The 23,118-nt window shown below is 52.4% G+C and overlaps 1 protein-coding gene across 1 annotated transcript; it reads right to left on the reverse strand.

Moving 5' to 3' along the window:
• Positions 1–2,039: 2,039 nt before the first annotated feature.
• On the reverse strand, positions 2,040–8,750 carry LOC133901199 (probable folate-biopterin transporter 6). The gene is made up of 5 exons (XM_062342481.1): positions 8,095–8,750; positions 5,914–6,173; positions 5,711–5,809; positions 5,076–5,249; positions 2,040–2,933 (listed from the first exon to the last, which is right to left on the reverse strand). The coding sequence occupies exons 1-5, from the start codon at positions 8,492–8,494 to the stop codon at positions 2,340–2,342; spliced, it is 1,527 nt and encodes a 508-aa protein (XP_062198465.1). The 5' UTR covers positions 8,495–8,750; the 3' UTR covers positions 2,040–2,339.
• Positions 8,751–23,118: the final 14,368 nt, after the last annotated feature.

Consider the following 23,118-nt stretch of genomic DNA (forward strand, 5'->3'; position numbering starts at 1 on the left):
ATGAGCACATGAGATGACCGGAGGTGAAGGTGCAGAAGGAACACCCCGGGGCCGGCATTACGGCCATGTGATATGGCCTGTAAACTAGGTTCATTTTAATGATTAGTTCTTCTCATACCAATGTACGAAATTTGTTATATGAAGTTAGACAGTATCTACTGGGGATTAGAGGGAGACCGTCGAGGGCTAAATGGTGTGAGGTGGTAACTGCGATGCAACGAGGCAGTGGTGGAAGCGGCTGGAAACAACGGTGCAAGCGGCTGCTGCGAGATGAAGGTCCTCAGGTGAGGCCTGCAATGAGGGCGTGTGGAACTCGGCTAGCCATGATGTCGTCAGAGTCGCGCGGAGGAGGAAGAAAAATGAGAGGTGGGGAGGAGAAACAATCTATGGTTGGAGGGTATTCGCCGGATCCTTATAAAGTGAATAGTTTAGGCCTCTTTAGAACCTAGGAATTAGAAAACATATGAATAGGAAAAATGTATTATTAGAATGCCCTATGATGTGTGATCCTACAGGATTTTAAAATATATGAATATAAGAAAGGTGGTGTTTGGATGGTTCATAGGAAACAAATGTAGGAATTTCGGAGGAAACATGAGAGAGCTCATGCTATAGGAAGGCATTTCATAGGAATTTGCCGAGCTTAATCTTTTGTTCCAAACATGCTTTATAGGAAATTTCCTTACGAGTGAAATCCTCCAAAATTCCTTTGAAAGTCCTTCAATCCAAAGAGGGCCTTACTCAGTAGAGCCCATAACAAGGGAATTAGACTGGTGGTCAGTGATGAAGACCTCTTCCACAATTCATAGCCGGGGATGACAATGGGTTAGATCAGCTACAGGTTCAGCCAAAACCCGTCCGCTAGGAAACTTCAAATTGAAAACATGACCCGCACCCTAAGTACTAATCGGGTTGAAATGTGCCCCCACACCCGAACTCGGCGGGGACCCGACAAGTCTTGCATCAGAGCAGGGATGGGCAGCGCTGACGCCTGACATGTGAGGCCGGAGGGACGAGCGGCACGGAGCTCACGACCAAGGCTAGAAGGGGACGATGCGTAGCTATTGACTGCCAAGGCAAGAGGGGCGGGCGGCGCCAACAGTTGAGGACAGAAGGGGGCGGCGTGGTGATTGGTGAGATAGTGCACAAAGCTGCAAATCCCAAGCGACGTGGTGCCGTAGTGAAGCAGTGACACGCAGATCCTAGATGAGGTGGTGATAGCACATGGCAACAACAGGTCAACAGCACTACAACAGCGCGTGGGTGATGGGTGTGTGGCAACCATGCCGACGCGCGGAAGCAAGCAACATAGCATGTGGACGACTAGACATGGAGCCATGAAGGCCTGGCCAAACAGGAGTGGGTCATCAGGGCAAGAAGCTGGATCGAAGGCTGATTGGTTGTTTCGAGTGACCCAATGAGCACCCACGAGTGAAAATGGAAACCCAAGCTCAACCCACTTTAGTTCAGATACCCGACTAGATAAACCCATAAGCAGAAAATAGAATCCAAACCTAGACCCATCAGGTGCAAAATTAGCGAGTAGTCGAACCCATCTTATATTTACTAATTGGAAGCTCCTTTTGGTGCCTCCACGTAAATCCTAAGAAAATCCTAAAAATTCTCATAAAAAAGCAAAACATACAACTGTCAAATTAATTGATTGACTAACTGTAAGCATGGATCAACAACCAGACAAAACAACATAGAAGATTAAAAAAATAAATCATAGAGTCCAGCTCCAAGATTACTTCTTGCCTTGACTTTCCTTTTCTTTTTTGTTGTAAATACCATTTGTCCAACAAAATTACGTTAGCAAACTTCAATTTAGTTACGTTAGCAATCAACACACTTTTACAAATCAATTATAATCAAACATTACAAAATTAAAACAACAGAACGCAAACATATTACGGATTATCACACAAAAATAATATCAAAAAATTTATAATGTATTTTAAAAAATAATATGAGATACGGTGACGAGATTAAAAATAATAATAATTTCGAAAAATATATTTATATTTTACATTTAATATTTAAATATAAATAGTTGATGTATCTTAATATACAACCATTATTAATACAAATATCTACAATTCAACCGTAAGCTAAATTTCTAGTCTGTACAGTTGCACGAGTTGATGCGCTAGTAAATCCAATTGCCATCCCTACTCATAACTCTCCTTGAGAATTGCTGAAACTTTTAGAGAAATAGTTATGTGACCGGGATTGGACCAGCAACGGGCGGGGAACTTTTGAAAACGGCTTTTGAAACCTGTATGCACCTGAGTCCATTGCTCAATTCATCCATTTCCTTTTGTACACAGCAACGTGGATCATGCATCGTCAGTGTGTGAAGTAAGCATCGCGAGCTGCAACTTCTCCTCGTCGTCCACCGCCGCCACCGAACTCAGGAGCTCGCGCGGCACCAGCACGTCAGTCTGGTCCGCCGTGGGCACGAGGCAGATGGCGCCGAGCGTGGCAAGCCTCAGCAGGTTCCTGACCAGCACGGCGAGCCAGAGCCTCCCGAAGTCGGTCCTGGTTACGTGCAGCACGCGCAGCACGACGGCGCCGGCGGCCTTGGCGACCAGCATGCCGAGGCTGTCGATGCACATGAGCAGCGCGAAGAAGGTGCCCTCCACGCCGGGCGGGCACAGCTTGGTGCTCAGCACCATCATCGGCATCAGCCGGACGCGGCCGACGACGCGGGAGACGCATTCCTCCAGGGTGACGAAGGCCGCGTCGGGGACGCCGAGCGTGAGGTTCCAACGGAGCACGAAGGTGAGGTCCAGGAGGCCCGACACGCTGTACAGAAGCTGCGCGTAGAAGAGGAGGCTCCGGAAGGGGTAGTCCTTGACGCACTTGTGGTAGATGAGCACGCCCACCATGGACGCCACCGCGCCGATGGCGTGGACCAGCCCAACGAACTCCTGCATGGATGCAGTCGCAACAATGACTTTCATGCATCTCTTTTTCGATAATGAAGGTTTTTATTGAACTCAGACAATTAGATCAAGGTGATACAATGGAGCTGAGAACACTCCCAGTTTCTGTATAACTAAGATGCACACAACCATAAAAGACGAGAAAACATCATGAAAATTTATCATAAATGTAGACAGGAGTTGCTAAAGCGCGCCAATTCTCCAACTAGACCGCCACCCAAACTCTTGGGTAAAAAACTCCCTAACCACCTGCTCCAAATATTGACACGCCTGTGCAACCATATCCCGAGAAGCTAGCCTCTATAAGATGGCCCATGTACTTTCATGCATCTCTATTATTCTCATTATAGAGATGCTCTTATGCTTAGTCAGCACTAGCGCCGTTTTTCAGAAGCACTTGATTTTTTTTCTATTTTTGGATTCAACAATCCGTTGAAAGTATTTTTTGTTTATAGAGTCCGACAGAATAATCTTTACTGAATTAGTAAAGATTCTCGTAGCTACTGCCTACTCGGTTCCACTTTACAGCGCATCACAATTCTACAGAGCAACTACAAGCTGGCCATTTTGTTCCCAGCAGTCTTTTTTTATATATAATTTGTAAGGGACAATTTATGTGTTTCCACGATTCAAATTCAACATGTAGTGTTCATTAGCTAAATTATTTCCTTTGTGTTTCAGTATAAACTTCAGATACTGAACTTTTTGAATGAATGCTATATCAAGGATTACATGAATTGCTTGCACATGGACATTATGTCTATGTGTTACATTTCAAAGTGAAGCTAGACATCTTGGCCCAGGGGGGCATGAAGACTAAGCGTTAGGGTGTGCAAGCAATTCATAATGTCAAGTTCCCAAAAACTATTTTCCGTCAGGGCAAGCCCAACCGGAGCCACAACCAAGGTCTTGGGTCAACTCAATCTAAAAGATTAACCTAATAGGTGAGGGACCCTTCACCTTTTATACCAAATTCCCCATCATCAATTTACGATGTGGGACTAAATCCAACACCAAGTGGAATGGTTATTCCCATTCCAGACTAAGATTCTAAAATGAGAGAGACAAATACTTGGGATAATGTAGCTTACCAGTTTATCATATAGTAAGGCATCTGTTAGGGACATTGAGGACAACATGATTGAGCAAGCAATATTGGTGGGGACCAGGACCTGCATCCCACATTCCCAGTCTGAAGGAAGGAAGCTTTTATCTAGGCTTCTTTCTGATAGATCTTGCTTTTGTTATTTTCAGTTTACTGAGAGCGATTGGTGTTGTTGTACCTCAGTCTTCCATATTTTCTTTTTATCTCTTTGTACTTTAGCCTCTCAATCTCTCGTGCACCCCTTAGGCCCTAATATTATAATGATAGAAAATAGCATATCCTTCGAAGAGAAAAAGGTAACTCTATATATAGTGAAAGGAAATCATCATGAGATGAAGATGCCAAGCAAGCAAAGAATTTGTTGCTCTTAAAGAACATTTCATGCATATTTCCATGATTTCCTCATATGCAGTGCTTTACTTTTTGTAAATGTCTTGAGAGCAGAAGTATTATAGAAAAACTAATTTCATGCTGTTATCAAAGCAATATCAGTTCAACCACATACACCAAGTCAAATTTCACTGGCATTCTTCTACTTCTAGATTTCTATTCAATACAGTCCCCTTCACGTGGATGACTAAGTAATTCTTTTATAGAAAAAAAAATTCGACCATGAGGAGAAGATGTCCCTGGCTTTGTCTTAAGAGATAGTAATTCCTTTATCAACCTAAACTTTTGTAAGCACCATCCAAGTCCACGATTGAGTAATTGACTAGTACTCGTAGTAAAGTTTAGTGATCCATTTACTCTAAATGCAGTTAAAATAACATTAGACTGCATGCGGTACACGTATGGCTTAAATTTACGGAAACAGTTGATCAGTGTGAATAGCAAACTATGTTCTCTGAAGCATTCTATCTACAGTGCAGTCTGCATGTTTGGGTCATGCATGTTATGGCAATTCAGAAATTCAGATGGTACAGGACCAAGCCATTATGATGCAGATCAAGATTACCACTGCTCTGATTAACAGATACACTAATTAGCAATAACATTAAGCAGGTAAGAAACCAAGACTTTACCTGCGAAAATCCAGGATTGGGTGGTGTCTTGTTAGTGTACCAGTAGAACTGCCCTTCATGGGTGCTGATACTCAGAGCAAGCGAAAGGAACATGTATAGAGATGGTTTCCACACTACTGGATACTTCATAGTCCCAACCATACCTTTCACTGCCCCACTAACCTTGTTCAAGACCTGCATTTCATCAGCATATCAGTGGGAAATTAATATTCCGTACTTCTCATGTTGCTTTCATCACTATATTGTGCTATACTGTGTATAAAGATTTTTATTTTTTGCCCACATGTGCATCGACGCTCTCTTCAGTTTATTCTCTAGTCTCTAGGTTCACTTCATGTTCGATTGAGAATGATAATAATTTCTTCAGAAATTTACTTGAGGAATTTCGGTTACTGAAGCATCAGATTCATTTCATCCTGAACTTTTGTACGATAGTGTGTATTCCAGAAGAATAATGTAGAAAGTTACAGATTTCAGCTTGGACAAGCCAAGGGCATGAGATGATGTCAGATAGACCATGCTGTTTGCTCATACGAAGCACTAAAAAAGGATTCAAATTTAAAACCTAATCAGTTCCGGTGTAGATAAATAAAAACAATTACAACTAAATGGTACAACTTTGTTTATCAACGTACCTTCTCTTTCACATTATGTTGATATGTTCTCAGCTCATATATGAAAAATCCAAGGAAAACCACCATAGCAGGAGGTAAAGCCATCATACCTAATGCACCCTACATTGAGCCAAAATCATTCAATATTTAATTCCTCGGTCAATCAAAATACAAATGAAGCTTAGTAAAATGAAAAAGCGTAAAGTATTTGGACTGTAATTGACCTGTGCCCCAAGATGGTGGACAAACATGCCACTTGTAGCATACCCAATAAGTGCACCTAGAGATGATGAGAATGCACAAAGGCTCTGCATGTCTGGAGCTAATGCTGGCTTATCGATACTGTTCTTTGCAATGCATGCATCTATTGTTACATCAGCAATGGCAACTGCCGTTGAGATTCCCACGAAGCAAAGTACAGCGGAACTCACTGGTAATCCTGTAAACGTGGCAACAATAGCAGCTGAAATGGTTCCGAGTATTCCTACCATCACGAAAAGGAAACCAGGATATATCAGTGAAGTCTACAGTCACTGCTTCTCGGTAGGAAACCCTGTTGTTTCCCATAAAAAGGTTTATAATTGCTGCAACTATCGATCTAATATAACGAAAACATAAGTTGTATGGTCCATGTCATCTTGATGGACCCAATCTCGGTATACATCTGATAAAAATACCAAATCTATAATTTAAAACCTGTAATCTATTAAATATATTCCTTCTGTGATAATGATAAAATTACCACTCTTCTTTATCATATTTTCACCTTAAATCATCCTAGTAGAAGAAATTATTAAATAGCTGGCACCGTTTAGTTTATTACTGCAATTTAATGTTACAGGCACATCATTCTGAGAATTGGTATCTAAAAAAAGAAGAATTTAAGGCGTAGTAAAAATTCAAAACAAATTAATCAAAATTCAATAGCTTAGCTAAGGTGTGCTTAATGCGTGCATCACCAAAACAAAAACAGCTCTTTACAGGAATCAATTCCCTGCATGAGAATTAAGAACTAAGCTGAGAATGCTGAATAGCCAGAGAAAGTCAGAGTATGGACGACAAATGGTAGGATACACTTCTATGCTATTTCAAATAAAAACAAATCTGGACTTAAAAAGGCAGCAGCTGAAAGGCTTCTTTACTAAGATAGTGTAGAGGAGAGCCTGAGAAGTGAGAATACATCAGTTCTACTAGGTTACGATCATGACAAAGTTTTATTTGGTCTATGCAACATCATACCACACTACGCACACTTGTTCATTAATTGCAGGATGATTCAAAAGGGAATATCAAGTTTTTACCACTCAAATTAAAATAAATGGATAACATTGCACGGATAGTGGTTTTCCAAAATTGTAGACATGGCTGGAAGTGCCTACAACACAAAACTAGAAGAGACCAAGATTGATAAATACTAAAGAGTAACATGCACCGGCAGCTCATAAACTTGTCCCGTGGTGTCATCTAGGTCCCTAACTCTTAAAATGCATATTTAGGTCCCTAAGCTTGTTAAGTGTGTCATCGAGGTCCTAATAACCCTAATTAGCATAAACTTGCATACATGGCATGCCATCAGTTGGATCTGGACCGAGTGTTTATGTTGATTAGAGTGATTTGGACCTCGAGTGGCACACTTAACAAGTTTAAAGATTTGGATCTGCATTTTAAGAGTTTAGGGACCTAGATGACACCACGAGATAAGTTCAAGGACCACCAGTATATTTTACTCAATATTAAAATTGTGCTAGAAATAATTAAAAGGCTGAAAGTGACATGTACCAAATGGTCTATTCTGTCCCCATTACGAGGGCAAAACATCACCTCATTCATAAATTTTTAACTACTAATTAAGATCAAATATCCGATAAACAATGCAGACACTGTCAAGGATTCAAACCTACTCCACAGTCGAAACACTATCTCATCCACATTCTCTTATAATATACCTAACGTTTCCAACCTCACATAGAGGAGAAACAGAATGGCCAAGCCGAACGAGAACAATGTTTTCAGTTAAAATCACAGCAATGGTCAAATGATTCATTACCAAGAACATAAATACATCATCCAAGAAAAGAACATAAACATATGGCAACCAAATAGCATGTCACAACTACCAAATTTACTATGAACACGGAGAAGCAGGCCCAATTGGCACCCAGGGGAATGAAGAATCAAGAATGAAGGGGCCTCTAATCAGCAAGCATTTTTTCAGCGACGCGCACACACACCACACTCACACTAATGCGAGTGCGTTCCTATCACACACGTATAGATAATAGGTGCTGAAAGCACTCTCGTGTCACTACCACACCAAGAGATGGTTCCCAAACACCAAGCATTGTTAAATATGCACGAAAGAAATTCAGTTTTTTGGAGATGAAATGGATCCCTGGCTGGCTGACCTGAGAAGAGGAAGTAGGGGCGGCGGCGGTATCCGCGGACGGGGAAGACGTCGGTCATGACCCCCCAGAGCGGCTTGAGCACCCATGGCACGTAGAAGAAGACGGAGAGGAACTGCACGGTGGCCGGCTGCACCCGCTGCACGTCCTTCCAGTAGTAGTCCGATGCCACCCGGAAGAAGGAGCCGGCGAACCCCTGGCTCAGCCCGTACACCAGCACCACGCCAGCCACGAACGTCGCGCCCAGCTCCCGGCATAGCATCCGCACCCACCGCACCGGCTCCAGGACCACCCCCCACAACCCCCCGCCGCCGCAGCACGGCGGCTCCGGCTCGCCGACGAGGACATCCGCCTCCACCGCTCCGTCCTCATCGAGCATCGTTCTTGCATTTCTTGGTGCCATCTGGCTTCCTCCCTTCCTTCTCGATGGTTTCTTGCTTGCCTAGTTCTTGAGCTCGACTGCGCAGGCTCAGAGCCCCAGATGCGAATGGGGTCAGAAATTGTTTTGAGTAATGGAAACGAGAACAGCTTTTGGAATAGTTTAGGGAGCTCGTGGGGGTTGGAGATGGAGTGGACTGGGGAAGACTGGAGCTTGGGAAGGCGAAGCTGAGCTGGATCAGGGAAAGTAGTTGACTAATTGGTGGAAGCCAACAACAACAAACCAAATTTTGACTTGCGTGTCCCAATTGCAGATCACCGAGCAATCGCACAACGGAACGTGGAAAATGGTGTGAACATCGGGTTGGTTGTGAAAAAAAGAATTGGGCCAAGAAGTGTGCCTGAAAAGCAGCAGCGAAGTCCACATTGTACTCACTCAGTCACGGATGGAAGAACAACTAACATCCAAACTGAATTTCTTAACAAATTTGATCTCTCGTCAGATGTTTAAGCAGCTGCCACGATAGGTTTACAGCTATGTGACTGACGAGTACGAGAAAAACTGCCTATGTTGATTTATACAGGCTGAATCTTGTCTTGTATGAGAACTAGAGGGAGGAATCTGTACATGCTATATACATCAAGGCACTCAGTTTCTAAAGCTCTATTTACATCGGCTGAATTTACAGTTTCGTGGGGGTTTTAACCAGGTGGTGAGTTGGTGGAGCAATGAACTCGCTAGTCGTGGGAGTATGGGAGTACACTTTATTCACTGTTGAGATCGTTATCAAGGACCTGTGATGTCCTTGGTAAGATTATTAGGCTTAGAACCCCTCCAAAGACCTTAGGCTTCGAAGCCGTTGTGGAGATCTAAGTCTTCAAGCCGTGGACTCTCGGAGCCTTAGGGGCGAGGGCCCTTGAAAAAGATCAATGGAAAGAGGGCCCACCGGCCACGTGGTCTATGCCACGATGTGTCAGGGGTCGGCCTAACACACTGGACTAGACTGGTGCCATAGTCGGTGATTAACCAAGCACTATGACCACTTATCGTCATAATTACCGCCACGATTATGTGATGCCATTAAAGAGACTGATATTTTGGCATCGGGCGTAACCAATGTTTTACCAAGTTGGCCATATGTCCCAGTTGTATAGTGGTAGCTTGTATCTCTACTCCCCGTAGGGGCTTTCTTGTAAATTTTGTGATCACTATAGGCAATCTCTTCATCTTCACTATTTCTCTAAACTGGAGCCACTCAAGTAAGTTAAGTTCTCGTCGCACCTTGTTCGTGGAAGACATTTTTTCACCAATAGCTGGTGTCGTTCGTGGTGACCTAGAACGACGTATCACTCGGAGAGGCAAGATGCTACCCAAGAAGAAGATTGGCAAAGTGGCAGCCTGTGCAGCAGGCTCCACGACAACGCCTGTGCAAAAGTTAGCACAGTAGCTGCGACCAAACGCGCGCTATGTCGACACTAGCGCCATAACCAGGGGCGACAACGAGTCCACGCTCAGGTAGAATGAGGGCCCTATGGCCACCACCGACATGGCTGTGATCCTGACTACGGTTGACATGGGAGCCCCTGCCGATTCGAATGCCTTTCAGCAGTAATACGACAAGAACATCGTGGCACCTAAGGGGCTGCTGAGGCCGCAACTGTACATGCCGCCACGGCCAGCCAGCAGGCACAAGTGGCAGCCCTTCATGCCACGCAGTAGGCTGCGGTCACAACTGAGGCCGCCCCTAGGATGGTTGACGACGTGGCTACCTGGGCTCCAGGGGCCGGTGAGGGTGTCATCTGTGCCCCTCATTGTCCCCAAGCGCCACCCCTGGTCAGCCCGTAAGCTGCTGAGTCTCGAGCCCATCGGCGTGAGGCTTCGCTCCTAGAATCTGACTCCCCTCTGTAGGCGAGCGTGTAGGCTGTGCCCTTCCCAGATGGGTTTCAGACCCCCAGACTTCTTAAGTCCAAAGGTGATTTAGCCCAGAGGATTTCATTCGCTCATACGCCCTCTGCATCGAGGCTAACAGAGGTGGTCAAGCCACCATGGCCAAGTGCTTCTCCTCGCTTTGGAGGGGGTAGCCCTCCGATGGTTTTGGGCGCTGGAACCAGTGGCCATTTACGTCTAGGTCCAGCTCCGAGACGCTTTCTACAACAACTTCTAGGGCATCTTCATTGAGCCAGTGACCTCTAGGTGCCTGTTCGCCGTCAAGCAACAGCTAGGCGAAACCCTTCGGGAGTACTTTCGGAGGTTTGCCCAAACTAAGGCCTAGATGAAAGGCATCTCAGAGTCATCGGTCATCGACGCGGCAACTCTAGGCCTGGCCTCCGACCCCCTCTTCGATCAACTGCACCGATGCTCGGTGCGCATGGTGGACGCCCTCATGTGAAAGTTCGAGGAATACACTCATGCAGAAGAGGAGCAGCTCTGTCGGGATACCATGGATGTTATCACAGCCCCATCCATTAAGCCCACAGGGCCAACCTCGCAAGCAGGGTCCTCGCGAGCCCTGGCATCTACCCTAGCAAAAGGGGCTCCGACGAGACTGAGGGCTCTAGAGGCGTAGGTCCTGACAGCGCCAGCAACATGACATCCACAACATCGACCATGTGCGAGGGGCTCCAAACCCACCCCGAGCTAGGGGTGCGACTGAGGACGGTCTGGTGCTTTCCCCGAGTGCCAACACGCCCCAGCCAGCAACCTGAAGAAAGGTACTGGTGCACTCTGCATGGGGCTGGACGTTCTTACAATACTAAGGATTGTTGGACCCTCGTAACCTTATGAGAGGAGTACCTCGAGCGGCAGGTTGCACTCGTGGCAGGAGATAGGACAGGAGACGAGTGGCCCAGAGGCCGTAGGCCCGCAGCGGGTCGCTAGGTGGATCACCTATCCTTATCGAACCCTCCTCATCTAGCAGTGTCCCCTCTGCCTCCACCACCCACGATGCAGCGGATCGCTAGGGGGAGACCGTGCCAGGCAAGTGGTCTTGGCCATAATAGGAGGGGGAGCCTCCAGTGGCTCCTCAAAGCGGCCAGTGACTAAACTACACGCGTGGGGTCAACCATGTTGGGGCAACCAGCGTTCACCACTGAGTCCAGGGATGGGACGAATCCCTAGTGACCTTCGCCTTCGACGATGCTTTGGGGATTAACTTCCCTCATACCAACGCCCTAGTTGTCACAATCGACATCGCCGACATCAAGTCCAGAGGGTGCTGATCGATGAAGGAAGCTCCACTAATCTTCTTTTCGTGCATGCCTTCGACCAACTCTGCATCCCATGTGGCTGACTCTCTCTATCCTAAAGGCTTCTTTAGGGGTTCAACGAGATCCCCCTCGATGCCCTAGGCCAGATAGAGCTTCCCGTCACCTTCGACATTGTTGACATACCCTACGCTTACACCGTCATCCTAGGCTGGGGCACCATGAACAAATTTGGAGTGGTCCCCATACAAACTACCTCTGCATGAAGATACCAAGTCCCCAGGGGCTGATCTCCGTCCATGGAGATCATAGTTTGGCTAGGCGCATCGAATATGGGCACTTAGCCCCACTCGACAACCGCAAAGTCGATAATGTGGTCGAAGGGCCTCTCGAAGACTCCCCTTCGGCGTGCCTCGGGAATTAGGGCACTCTAAGGCCACGACCGGAGGGGGACTTCATGTAGGTCCCAACGGGTATGGTCCACCCCTACTGGACCTTTCAGATCGGGGCAGACCTCACTCTAGAACAAGAAACTCATATCCTAGCAGTCCTGCATGTTAACATCAACATTTTTGAATGGTCTCCGTAGGACTTCCCTGTTGACCGCCACATCATAGAGAACACCCTCCGGCTTGATCGGCAGGCCAAGCCTTTACGTCAGGGGCTCCACATGTTGTCCTTCGAGTGGGCAGAAGCCGCTAAGGAGGAAGTCCAGAAGCTACTGAAAGGTGGTGTCATCCGCAAAGTCATCCACTCTAAGTGGCTGTCGAACCCCGTCCTGGTCAAGAAGCTTAATGGGAAGTGGCGCATGTGCATCGACTTCACAACGCTTAACAAAGCCTGCCCCTGAGATCCGTACCAGCTCCCTCGCGTCGATCAAATTGTGGATTCCACCGCTAGCTGCGAGTTATTGAGTTTCTTAGATGCCTACTTCGGATACCACCAAGTGTGGATGACTACGGAAGATGAATGCAAAACTAGCTTTATTACCCCTTTCTGGGTGTACTGCTATATTCGAATGCCTTTTGGCCTCCAAAATGCTAGAGCAACCTTCTCCCGCCTGGTGCGTAAGATCCTGGAACAAAAGTTAGGCCGTAACATGGAAGCCTATGTCGATGACATCTTCACAAAAAGCAAGCTCGAAGCCGACCATATTGCTGATCTTCAAGAAACCTTCAATAGCCTTCGGGCCACAGGCTTGCAGCTCAATCCAAAGAAGTGTGTCTTTGGCGCCAAAGCTAGTAGGCTGTTGGGGTACCTCATCTCCAGGAGAGGCATCGAGTCCAACCCCAGTAAGATCGGTGCCATCATGGAAATGGCACCCCCCCCACTGATGCAAAGGGGGTTCATCAGATGGCCGATGTCGGTGACACAGGAACCAGGGGTCCCCGAGTCCCGAGGCCAGATCAGCAGTTTGCCACGTGGCGCCCTCCCGTAGGGATCATCTCCACGAGGTACGAGAAGACTAAGTCCTGGGAGAGGGTGCTCGGGGCCATGAACAGTGGTCCCCGAGTACCCGAGTTCCCCGATGACCCGAGAAGACCAAACGCCGGGAAGAGAGTGCTCGGGGCCGTGAACAGTGGCCCCCGAGCACTCAAGTCCCCCGATGACCAGAAAAGCCGAGTACCGGGAAGGGTGTGCTAGGGGCTGCGAACAGTGGCCCCCGAGCACCTGAGTACCCCGAGGACCCAAGGAAGTTAGTTCCGGCAGAGAGTGCTCGGGGCCGGGAACAGTGGCCCCCGAGCACTCGGTTCCCCGAGGACTAAGAAAGGGCATATCAGGGAGAGAGAGCTCGGGGCTATGAACAGTGACCCCCGAGCACTCGGTTCCCCGACGGCCTGAGAAGTCCTTCGCCGGTGGCCCCCATAGAGGCCCGGCGGTGAGGTGTCAACCAGTGAAAGGCCCGATGCCCCATTTAAGAGGGCGCATGGTCTTTCATTTCCAACTGCTCCTGCCACGCTCGGTGTCAGTCCCTGCCACGGCCTGGCAGGGAGGCGTGGGGACATTTAATGCACGGGTCCCATCCCGCGTCATCCGGTGCGCCTCAGGATAACATCGTAAAGTCCAAGGTGCCCCGCCTGCCGCCCTGCTGCGTCAGGCGTACAAGACCGAGCGGGCACGCCGGGCCGTTCAGTGGCTGCCCGGCGGGCCCTCCCCTCGGCGTCCGTTGCAGAACGACATCATGACGAACAAGACCGGACGGGGGCATGTTTTCAACCCTCCCCGTCACTTCGCGCAGCAGCCCATAATGGTTGCTTTCCATTTATGACGCCTTGGAACTCGTGCCCTCCCTTTCTGGGCACGCCTCTGCCGGCGAGTATTTAAGGCGGGGCGGGCTCCCCGGAGAAGACAAGTAACAGAAGTTGGAGAAGGAAGCTGAGGAAAAAGACAGAGGTCCAGTACAAGTACAGAAGCTGAGATCACCGAAGAACAAGGAGCCCGAGGCTCTAGGATAGACAAATATTCTTGTAACCAACAAGATCCCTGAGAAACATTCTCAGTGCATTTATAGCACACACACAGGAGTAGGGTATTACGCTCAGTGCGGCCCGAACCTGTCTAAAAACCTCCAGTGCATTTACGGTATTCTGCATCCGATCATTCCATCCCACCTGCCGTCGCATTTACGCCCATTTATTTCACCCGCAAAACAGATTCAGAATCATCCCCCGGTCGAATCTCAAATGGGGTCCCTCCGGATCCCTGCTTGAGGAGTTCACCCTCCGACAGCCGACCGCCATGCAGCCCTCAGCCGTTTCCTCGCCAAGTCCGCCAAACACAACCTTCCATTCTTCAAAGCACTGTGGGGCTTCAAGCCATTCAAATGGACAGTGGCTAGTAGCGTCGGTACAATCGAGTGTACAAACATTCGCTACCTCGAAGGCCAGCGGCCTTTGTACAGTTGAGTGTACAAACCTCCGCTACCTCCAAGGCCAGCGGCCTCAATACCGTCGATTGTACAAACGTCCGCTACCTCAAAGGCCAGCAACCTCGGTAACGTCGAGTACAATCCTCCGCTACCTCGAAGGCCAGCGGCCTCGGTACCGTCCAGTGTACAAACCTCCGCTACCTCGAAGGCTAGCGGCCTCGGTAGCATCGAGTACAATCATCCGCTACCTCGAAGGCCAGCAGCCTTGGTATTGTCAAATGTACAAACCTCTACTACCTCGAAGGCTAGTGGCCTCGGTATCGTGGACTGTAGAAACCTCTGCTACCTCAGAGGTCAGCAGCCTCGATACCTGAAAGGATAATGATGTCGTCTAGAGGAGGGTGAATAGATGTATTTACAAAAAATCGTCATATTTTACCGTTGGCCTAAACTTGCAGCAGACAATAAACTAACATATTTTTTACAAGTGAAAAATCCTAAATATGTTAGGCTCAATGAGTGCACAATCAAACTAAATAAGTGTAAAAGTTACAATCCTAGGATGACAAAGATTATTCAATACTAGCAAAAGATATGCAAGAAAACTCTAGTTAAAAATCCTAAAATTACTGTTCACCAGATACTATAGGTTGACCCAGATACTCCGGGTTTAGATCTGATCGTACAGTATCCAGAGTTTTCAGGTTAAATCTGGAACCTCCGAGTTCAGTAGAGAATGAACTTGAATCTGAAATTAAAGGACGCTGTCGGTGTATCAGGAACCAGGGGTCTCTGAGTCCCGAGACCGGGCCGACCATCCGCCACGCGTCACCATCCCGTGAGGTCCGCCCTGCGAGATAAGAAGAAGCTAAGTCCTGGGAGAAGGTGCTCGGGGCCGCCGCCTCTGGTTCCCGAGCACCCCAGTTCCCCGATGATCCGCGGAGTCCAAGTACCGGGAAGGAAGTGCTCGGGAGAGAGTGCTCGGGGCTGCACGTGGCAGCCCCCGAGGACTCGGTTCCCCGAAGGTTTCCCCCAGTGCTCGGGAGAGAGTGCTCGGGGCTGCACGTGGCAGCCCCCGAGGACTCGGTTCCCTGAAGGTTTCCCCCAATGCTCGGGAGAGAGTGCTCGGGGCTGCACGTGGCAGCCCCCGAGGACTCGGTTCCCGAAGGTTTCCCCCAGTGCTCGGGAGAGAGTGCTCGGGGCTGCACGTGGCAGCCCCCGAGGACTCGGTTCCCCGAAGGTTTCCCCCAGTGCTCGGGAGAGAGTGCTCGGGGCTGCACGTGGCAGCCCCCGAGGACTCGGTTCCCCGAAGGTCTCACCGGAGTGCTCGGGAGAGAGTGCTCGGGGCTGCACGTGGCAGCCCCCGAGGACTCGGTTCCCCAAAGGTTCACGCAAGATCGTTCGACGACCCAAAGGGTCCCCTCGCCGGGGTGTCAGCCAGTCAAAGACACGAATGCCGCATTTAATAGGCACGCGCGGCCTGACATCCTGATATCCTGACATTCTCAGCTGCCCACGCCCTAGTGTCAGACCCTGCCATGCTCTGGCAGGGGGGCGTGGGTCCATTAAATGCACGGGTCCCGTCCCGTTTCACCCGGGTGCCTCGGGATAACGTTGCCAGAATCGAAGTGCTCCGCCTGCCACCCTGCCCCGGCAGAAGAACAAGACAGGGTGGGCGCATCGGGCACCTCTACGGCTGCCCGGTGGGCCCTCTTAATGGCGCCAGAGGACGTCCACAGTGGCGGGTGGTCGGATGCACGCCGCAATTTTCCACCGCCCCTGTCACTTCGCCAAGACGGAATGATGACGCCTTTCTCCGTGGCACCTTGGCACGTGCGCCCCCTCTTTCCCATTCAGGATAAGTCGAGGTCGGCACGCCTATAAAAAAAGGATGGAGAATACATAAAACCACGCTCACAGCTCACGACACACAACACACGACTCATGACTCATCCTTGAAGAATTCCGCCTCAGATCCGGAAGCCCTCAAGAAGCACCTGAAGCCCAGATCAAAAGACAAAGAACATCACAAACAAGCTCAAGCCAAGCTAGAACACGAGAGCCTCAAGCTCTCTGTAGACAGCTCACCCCTGTAACCAGATACATCCTTGAAGAATTCCCCTCAAGGATAGATATAGCACTCACACAGGAGTAGGGTGTTACGCCTCCGTGCGGCCCGAACCTGTCTAAACCCCGGTGCACCTATCTTTATCGCACTAGGACGATCATCTCCCACCAGCCACTGCATTTATTTTCGTTCCCATTTATTTCCCAGACAAGCTCGTTCAGGATCATCCCCCCGGCCGAATCTCTAAAAAGGGGTCTCTCGGGATCCCTGCGACAGGAGTTCATCCTCCGACAGCTGGCGCGCCAGGTAGGGGGGAACATCCCTGGATTTGTTTGTTTCGCTTTTTTCCACAGGAAAAGATGGCTGGTGGGCACCGTCTCCAGCGTTCCGGCTCCACTTCCAGTGACGGAGTGCTGCCCGACGCTCGAGAGAGCCCAGTCGCTGCTGCGTACCAGCAGCAGCCGCCATCCACGTGCGCGGCTTTTCCCGCTCAAGGGGATCAAGGCGCTGGGCCCATCAGGGCCGCCGCCGCCGCTGCCGACGCACTTTCCGACCCCCAGCAGGTGGTCGGGACCCCGACCGCTAGGTCCGTCTGTGGACCACGTCGGGTGCCACCTCGGCGCAGGCTCGCATTCAGCGAGGCCGGCCCACGGAGCGCGCTGCTTGCAGCGCATGCTCTCCTCAGGCACCCGCCCGTTCAGGCCACGCCGAACACTCCGGAAGGCCGGTGGATCCAAGATGACGTCGCTTTGGTCGGCACTGCTCATCGCCAGGTGCAGGCCGGGAGTCCTCGCACCACCTCTCAGTGTGGTGCCGCCAGAGCCGGCTCCTCAACGGGCAACGCCCGCACGGGCCGAGGGGCCTCCAGGCGGAGTGTCGTCCCCCGGCCGTGTCCGAAGCCCGGGACCTTCGCTTGCGCCTTGACGAGCGGAGGGGCCACGAGGATGCCCGAGTTACTCTCGAGCGCCAGCGGGAGACCCGGCATGGGGTCGGGGCAGAGGACCAGGCTTCCTCTCTCCCGGCCCAAGGCCACCGGGCATCCCCGGCTCGCCGCCACTCACCACCAAGGACCCCTACTCGTGCTGCGGGGTACGGCACCGGCTGCCGTGCCTTCACCACCGAGCTCCGTCGGGTCAGGTGGCCTTCCAAGTTCCGCCCCGAGCTGCCGGAGAAGTACGACGGATCCATCGACCCCGTCGAGTTCTTCCAGATCTACACAACGGCCGTCCAAGCGGCTGGAGGCAGCGAAAAGGTGATGGCAAACTATTTTCATGTTGCCTTGAGGGGCTCCGCTCGCTCTTGGCTTATGAACTTACCCCCAGGGTCTATTAGCTCCTGGGATGACATGTGCCACCAGTTTGTGGCCAACTTTCAGGGCACGTTTACGCACCCCGGTTTGGAGTGCGACCTCCACGCCGTCCAACAGCAGGAAGGGGAGACGCTACGGCGCTTTATACAGCGCTTCAACCAGGTTTGCAACACTATTCCGCGAGTGGCCCCCCATGCTGTTATTGTTGCTTTCCGATAGGGCGTCCGCGATGAGCGGATGCTCGAAAAGCTAGGTACGCACGAGATCGAGACCACTGCGGAACTCTTCGCACTGGCCGATAAGTGCGCCAAGGCTGTGGAGGCCAGGGCGTGGCATGCTCCTCGCCCCGCCTCCGACCAGCCAAGTTCTTCCCGCTCCGACAAGCGGGAAAAGAAGAAGAGAAGGAAGCGCGAGGCCGCTCCCGTTGAGCCGACCCAGGTCCCCTCTCACAGGGTGCCGCAAGAGCCCGACCGCCGGCAAGAGCGCCGGCCGGGCGCCGACCGATGTCCCGTCAGAGCCCCTGCTCGGGCTCCTCCTCGGGCCTCCGTGCCCACGAGGGCCACGACACCAGCCAGGGCACCGGCTCCAGCAAGAGCCCCGGCCCCCAGCCAAGCTCCTGCTCCAGCAAGGGCCCCCGCTCCCGCGGGGCTCGAGCCAGGTAAATGGTGTCCCATACACCAGACCAGATGGCACGACCTCACGGAATGTCGTATGGTCAAAGGACTCGTGGAGCAGCGCCAGAGGGAGTGCGATGAGTCCCGCGGAGGAGGCGATGCTGAGGTCGCCCCCGACAACACCGAGCTCGGCTTCCAGGAGCCCGAGCACGCCGTCGCCTTCATCGATGGAGGCGCCTACACACCTTGCTCACGCCGTGGCATCAAGGTCATGCGACGCGAGGTGTGCTCGGCAACCCCGAGCGAGGAGGCCGCAAGGCCCCTGAGGTGGTCGGATGCTCCGATCACGTTCAGCATGGCTGACCACCCCGCCAGTACTGCAGCCGTGGGACGGCTACCTCTGGTAGTGTCTCCCACTATTTGCAATGTTAAGGTCGGCAGAGTGCTGATCGACGGTGGTGCCGGCCTCAACCTCCTCTCTAAGGAGGCTTTCGAGAAGCTGCAGGTGTCCTCTCGACGCCTAAAGCCATCGCTCCCCTTCTGCGGAGTGACCCCCGGGCACTCCCTGCCCCTCGGGCAGGTCGAGTTGCCCGTGACGTTCGGGAGCCGGGACAACTTCCGCACGGAGTGCGTCCTCTTCGACGTCGCGGAGCTCCCTCTCCCCTACAACGCCATCCTCGGGCGTCCGGCGCTCGCCAAGTTTATGATGGCCGTGCATTATGCATACCTTACGGTTAAGATGCCCGGCCCCGCAGGCTCCATCTCCGTTATCGCCGACTCCGGCGGCGCCGTCTCCTGCGCTGAGCAGTCATACATGGCTCTGGTCTCAGCGCAGGCCGAGGTCGATGGCTCTACAGGGGGCCCGAGACCCTCTTCATCCAAACCCCGACTCGCCGCCGACACCTCTGTTCCAACGAAGGAGGTCGTGGTGGGCGAAGACGCTACCCAGGTCGTCCGTATCGGCGGTGACCTGGGCAGCAAATAGGAAAGCGCGCTCGTCGCCTTCCTCCGGGCTAACGCAGACGTGTTTGCCTGGCAACCGTCCGACATGCCCGGGATCCCTAGGGAGGTGATCGAGCATCACTTGGCGGTGCGTCCGGACGCCCGCCCGGTGAAGCAGAAGGTCCGGCGGCAGGCGCCTGAGCACCAGGAGTTTATCCGTGAGCAGGTTAGCAAGCTCCTCGATGCCGGGTTTATCCGAGAAGTCCTTCACCCCGACTGGCTCGCAAACCCAGTCATCGTCCCAAAGGCCAACGGCAAGCTCCGCATGTGCGTGGACTACACCGACCTAAATAAGGCTTGCCCTAAAGATCTCTTCCCCTTACCTCGCATTGATCAAATTGTAGATGCAAATGCGGGATGTGATCTTTTGTGCTTTTTAGATGCAAACTCTGGGTATCACCAGATTCGCATGGCCATAGGGGACGAGGAAAAAACTGCTTTTACCACTCCGGTGGGGACTTATTGCTACATATCAATGCCTTTTGGCCTGCGCAATGCTGGGTCTTCCTTCTAGCGCGCTATTCGTATTACCCTTAACTCGTAGGTTGGCCGCAACGTCAAAGCTTACATCGACGATCTCGTGGTCAAAACCCGAGACCGTGCCACCCTGCTCGAGGACCTTGCCGAGACTTTCAACAGTCTTCACTCTACCCGCCTCAAGCTCAACCAGGAGAAGTGTGTCTTCGGGGTACCGGAGGGCAAGCTCCTTGGTTTCTTAGTCTCTGGCCGAGGAATCGAGGTCAACCCAGAGAAGATCCGGGCCATTGAGCAGATGCGACCCCCGGTTCGACTCAAGGAGGTCCAGCGTCTCGCCGGCTATATGGCAGCTGTCGGTGTATTCAGAACTAGGGGTCCCTAAGTCCCGAGACCCGGCCGGCGATCCGCCACATGTCATCACCCTGCAAGGTAGGAAGAAGCTAAGTCTCGGGAGAAGGTGTTCGGGGTCGCCGCCTTTGGTTCCCGAGCACCCTAGTTCCCCGATGATCCGCAGATACTCGGGAGAGAGTGCTCGGGGCTGCACGTGGCAGCCCCCGAGGACTCGGTTCCCCGGAGGTCCCACCGAAGTGCTCGGGAGAGAGTGCTCGGGGCTGCACGTGGCAGCCCCCGAGGACTCGGTTCCCCGAAGGTCCCACCAAAGTGCTCGGGAGAGAGTGCTCGGGGCTGCACGTGGCAGCCCCCGAGGACTCGGTTCCCCGAAGGTCCCACCGAAGTGCTCGGGAGAGAGTGCTCGGGGCTGCACGTGGCAGCCCCCGAGGACTCGGTTCCCCGAAGGTCCCACCGAAGTGCTCGGGAGAGTGTGCTCGGGGCTGCACGTGGCGGCCCCCGAGGACTCGGTGCCCCGAAGGTTCGCGCAAGATCATTCGACGACCCGAAGGGTCCCGTCGTCAGGGTGTCATCCAGTCAAAGGCCCAATGCCGCATTTAATAGGCACGCGCGGCCTGACATCCTGACATCCTGACATTCTCAGCTGCCCACGCCCCAGTGTCAGACCCTGCCATGCACTGGCAGGGGGGGGGGGCGTGTGTCCATTAAATGCACGGGTCCCGTCCCGTTTTATCCGGGTGCCTCGGGATAACGTTGCCAGGATCAAAGCGCTCCGTCGGCCACCCTGCCCTGTCAGAAGGACAAGACGGGGTGGGCGCACCGGGCACCTCTGAGGCTGCCCGGTGGGCCCCTTTTATGGCGCCCAGAGGCTTCCGCAGCGGCTGGTGGTCGAATGCGCGCCGCATTTCTCCACCGCCCCTGTCACTTCGCCAAGATGAAATGATTACGCCTTTCTCCGTGGCACCTTGGCATTCGCGTCCCCTCTTTCCCATTCAGGATATGTTGAGGTCGGCGCGCCTATAAAAGGAAAGGATGGAGAACACTAAAAGAAGGAGAACGACAGCCCCCGACCACGAGACGACCAAGAGACCAGACAACCAACAATCCCCGACGAACCGGACCAAAGATAGATCGACAGACACTCGAACCAGCTCAAGTTAAGCTAGAACATAAGAGCCTCAAGCTGTTTGTAAACAGTTCTCCCCTTAGAACCAGATACCTCCTTGAAAAATTCCCTTCAAGGATAAATATAGCGCTCATACAGGAGTAGGGTGTTACGCCTCCGTGCGGCCCGAACCTGTCTAAAACCCGGCGTACCTACTTTTTCTTGCATTAGGGTGATCGTCTCCCACCAGTCATCGCATTTATTTCCGTTCCCGCTTATTTCCCCAACAAGCTTTTCCAGGATCATCCTCCCGGCCGAATCTCTAAAAAGGGGTCTCTCGGGATCCCTGCGACAGGAGTTCACTCTCCGACAGCTGGCGCGCCAGGTAGGGGGGAATATCCCTGGATTGTTTGTTTCACCTTTTTTTTACAGGAAAAGATGGCCGGTGGGCACCGTCTCTAGCGTTCCGGCTCCACTTCCAGTGACGGAGCGCTGCCCGACGACCGAGAAAGCCCCGTCGCTGCTGCGTGCCCGCGGCAGCCGCCATCCACGCGCGCGGTCTTTCCCGCCCAAGGGGATCAAGGCGCTGGGCCCATCAGCGCCGCCGCCGCTGTCGACGTACTTTCCGACCCCCAGCAGGTGGTCGGGACCCCGGCCGCCAGGTCCGCCTCTGGACCACGTCGGGTGCCGCCTCGGCGCAGGCTCACTTTCAGCGAGGCCAGCCCAGGGAGCGCGCTGCTTGCAGCACATGCTCTCCTCAGGCACCCGCCCGTTCAGGCCACGCCAAACACTCCGGAAGGCCGGTGGATACAAGATGTCGTCGCTTTGGTCGGCACTGCTCGTCGCCAGGTGCAGGCCGGGAGTCCTCGCACCACTTCTCAGCATGGTGCTGCCAGAGCCGGCTCCTCAGCGGGCAACACCCGCACGGGCCGAGGGGTCTCCAGGCGGAGCGCCGTCCCCCTGGCCGTGTCAGAAGCCCGGGACCTTCGTTTGCACCTTGACGAGCGGAGGGGCCACGAAGATGCCCGAGTCACTCTCGAACGTCAGCGGGAGACCCGGCAGGGGGTTGGGGCAGAGGACCAGGCTTCCTCTCTCCCGGCCCACGACCACCGGGGATCCCCGGCTCGCCGCTTCTCGCCACCGAGGACCCCCGCTCGTGCTGCGGGGTACGGCACCGGTTGCCGTGCCTTCACCACCGAGCTCCGCCGGGTGAGGTGGCCTTCCAAGTTCCGCCCCGAGCTGCCGGAGAAGTACGACGGGTCCATCGACCCCGTCGAGTTCCTCCAGATCTACACGACGGCCGTCCAAGCGGCCGGAGGCAGCGAAAAGGTGATGGTAAACTATTTTCATGTTGCCTTGAGGGGTTCCGCCCGCTCTTGGCTTATGAACTTACCCCCAGGGTCTATCGGCTCCTGGGATGACCTGTGCCACCAATTCTTGGCCAACTTTCAGGGCACGTTCGCGCGTCGGTGAAGTCCTCCGGGAAGCCAAGACAAGATATCCCCAGGCGCAGAAGCTGCTCTATGCCATGCTCGTCGCTTCCCGGAAGCTGCGCCACTACTTTCAGGCGCACAAGATCTCGGTGGTTACCTACCACGTATCCACTAGGGCCCATTCTCCGGAACCGGGAGGGCACCGTGCGCGTTGTCAAAT

This window comes from Phragmites australis, chromosome 20, assembly GCF_958298935.1.
Source record: "Phragmites australis chromosome 20, lpPhrAust1.1, whole genome shotgun sequence".
NCBI lineage: Eukaryota > Viridiplantae > Streptophyta > Magnoliopsida > Poales > Poaceae > Phragmites > Phragmites australis.

Excerpts from the sequence above, each read along its gene's own strand:
- LOC133901199 (XM_062342481.1), bottom strand. The coding sequence starts at position 8,494 with ATGGCACCAAGAAATGCAAGAACGATGCTCGATGAGGACGGAGCGGTG. Across the intron at positions 5,250-5,710 it reads AACATAATGTGAAAGAGAAG|GTCTTGAACAAGGTTAGTGG; the intron begins GTACGTTGATAA and ends GATGAAATGCAG. Across the intron at positions 2,934-5,075 it reads CCAATCCTGGATTTTCGCAG|GAGTTCGTTGGGCTGGTCCA; the intron begins GTAAAGTCTTGG and ends GCATCCATGCAG.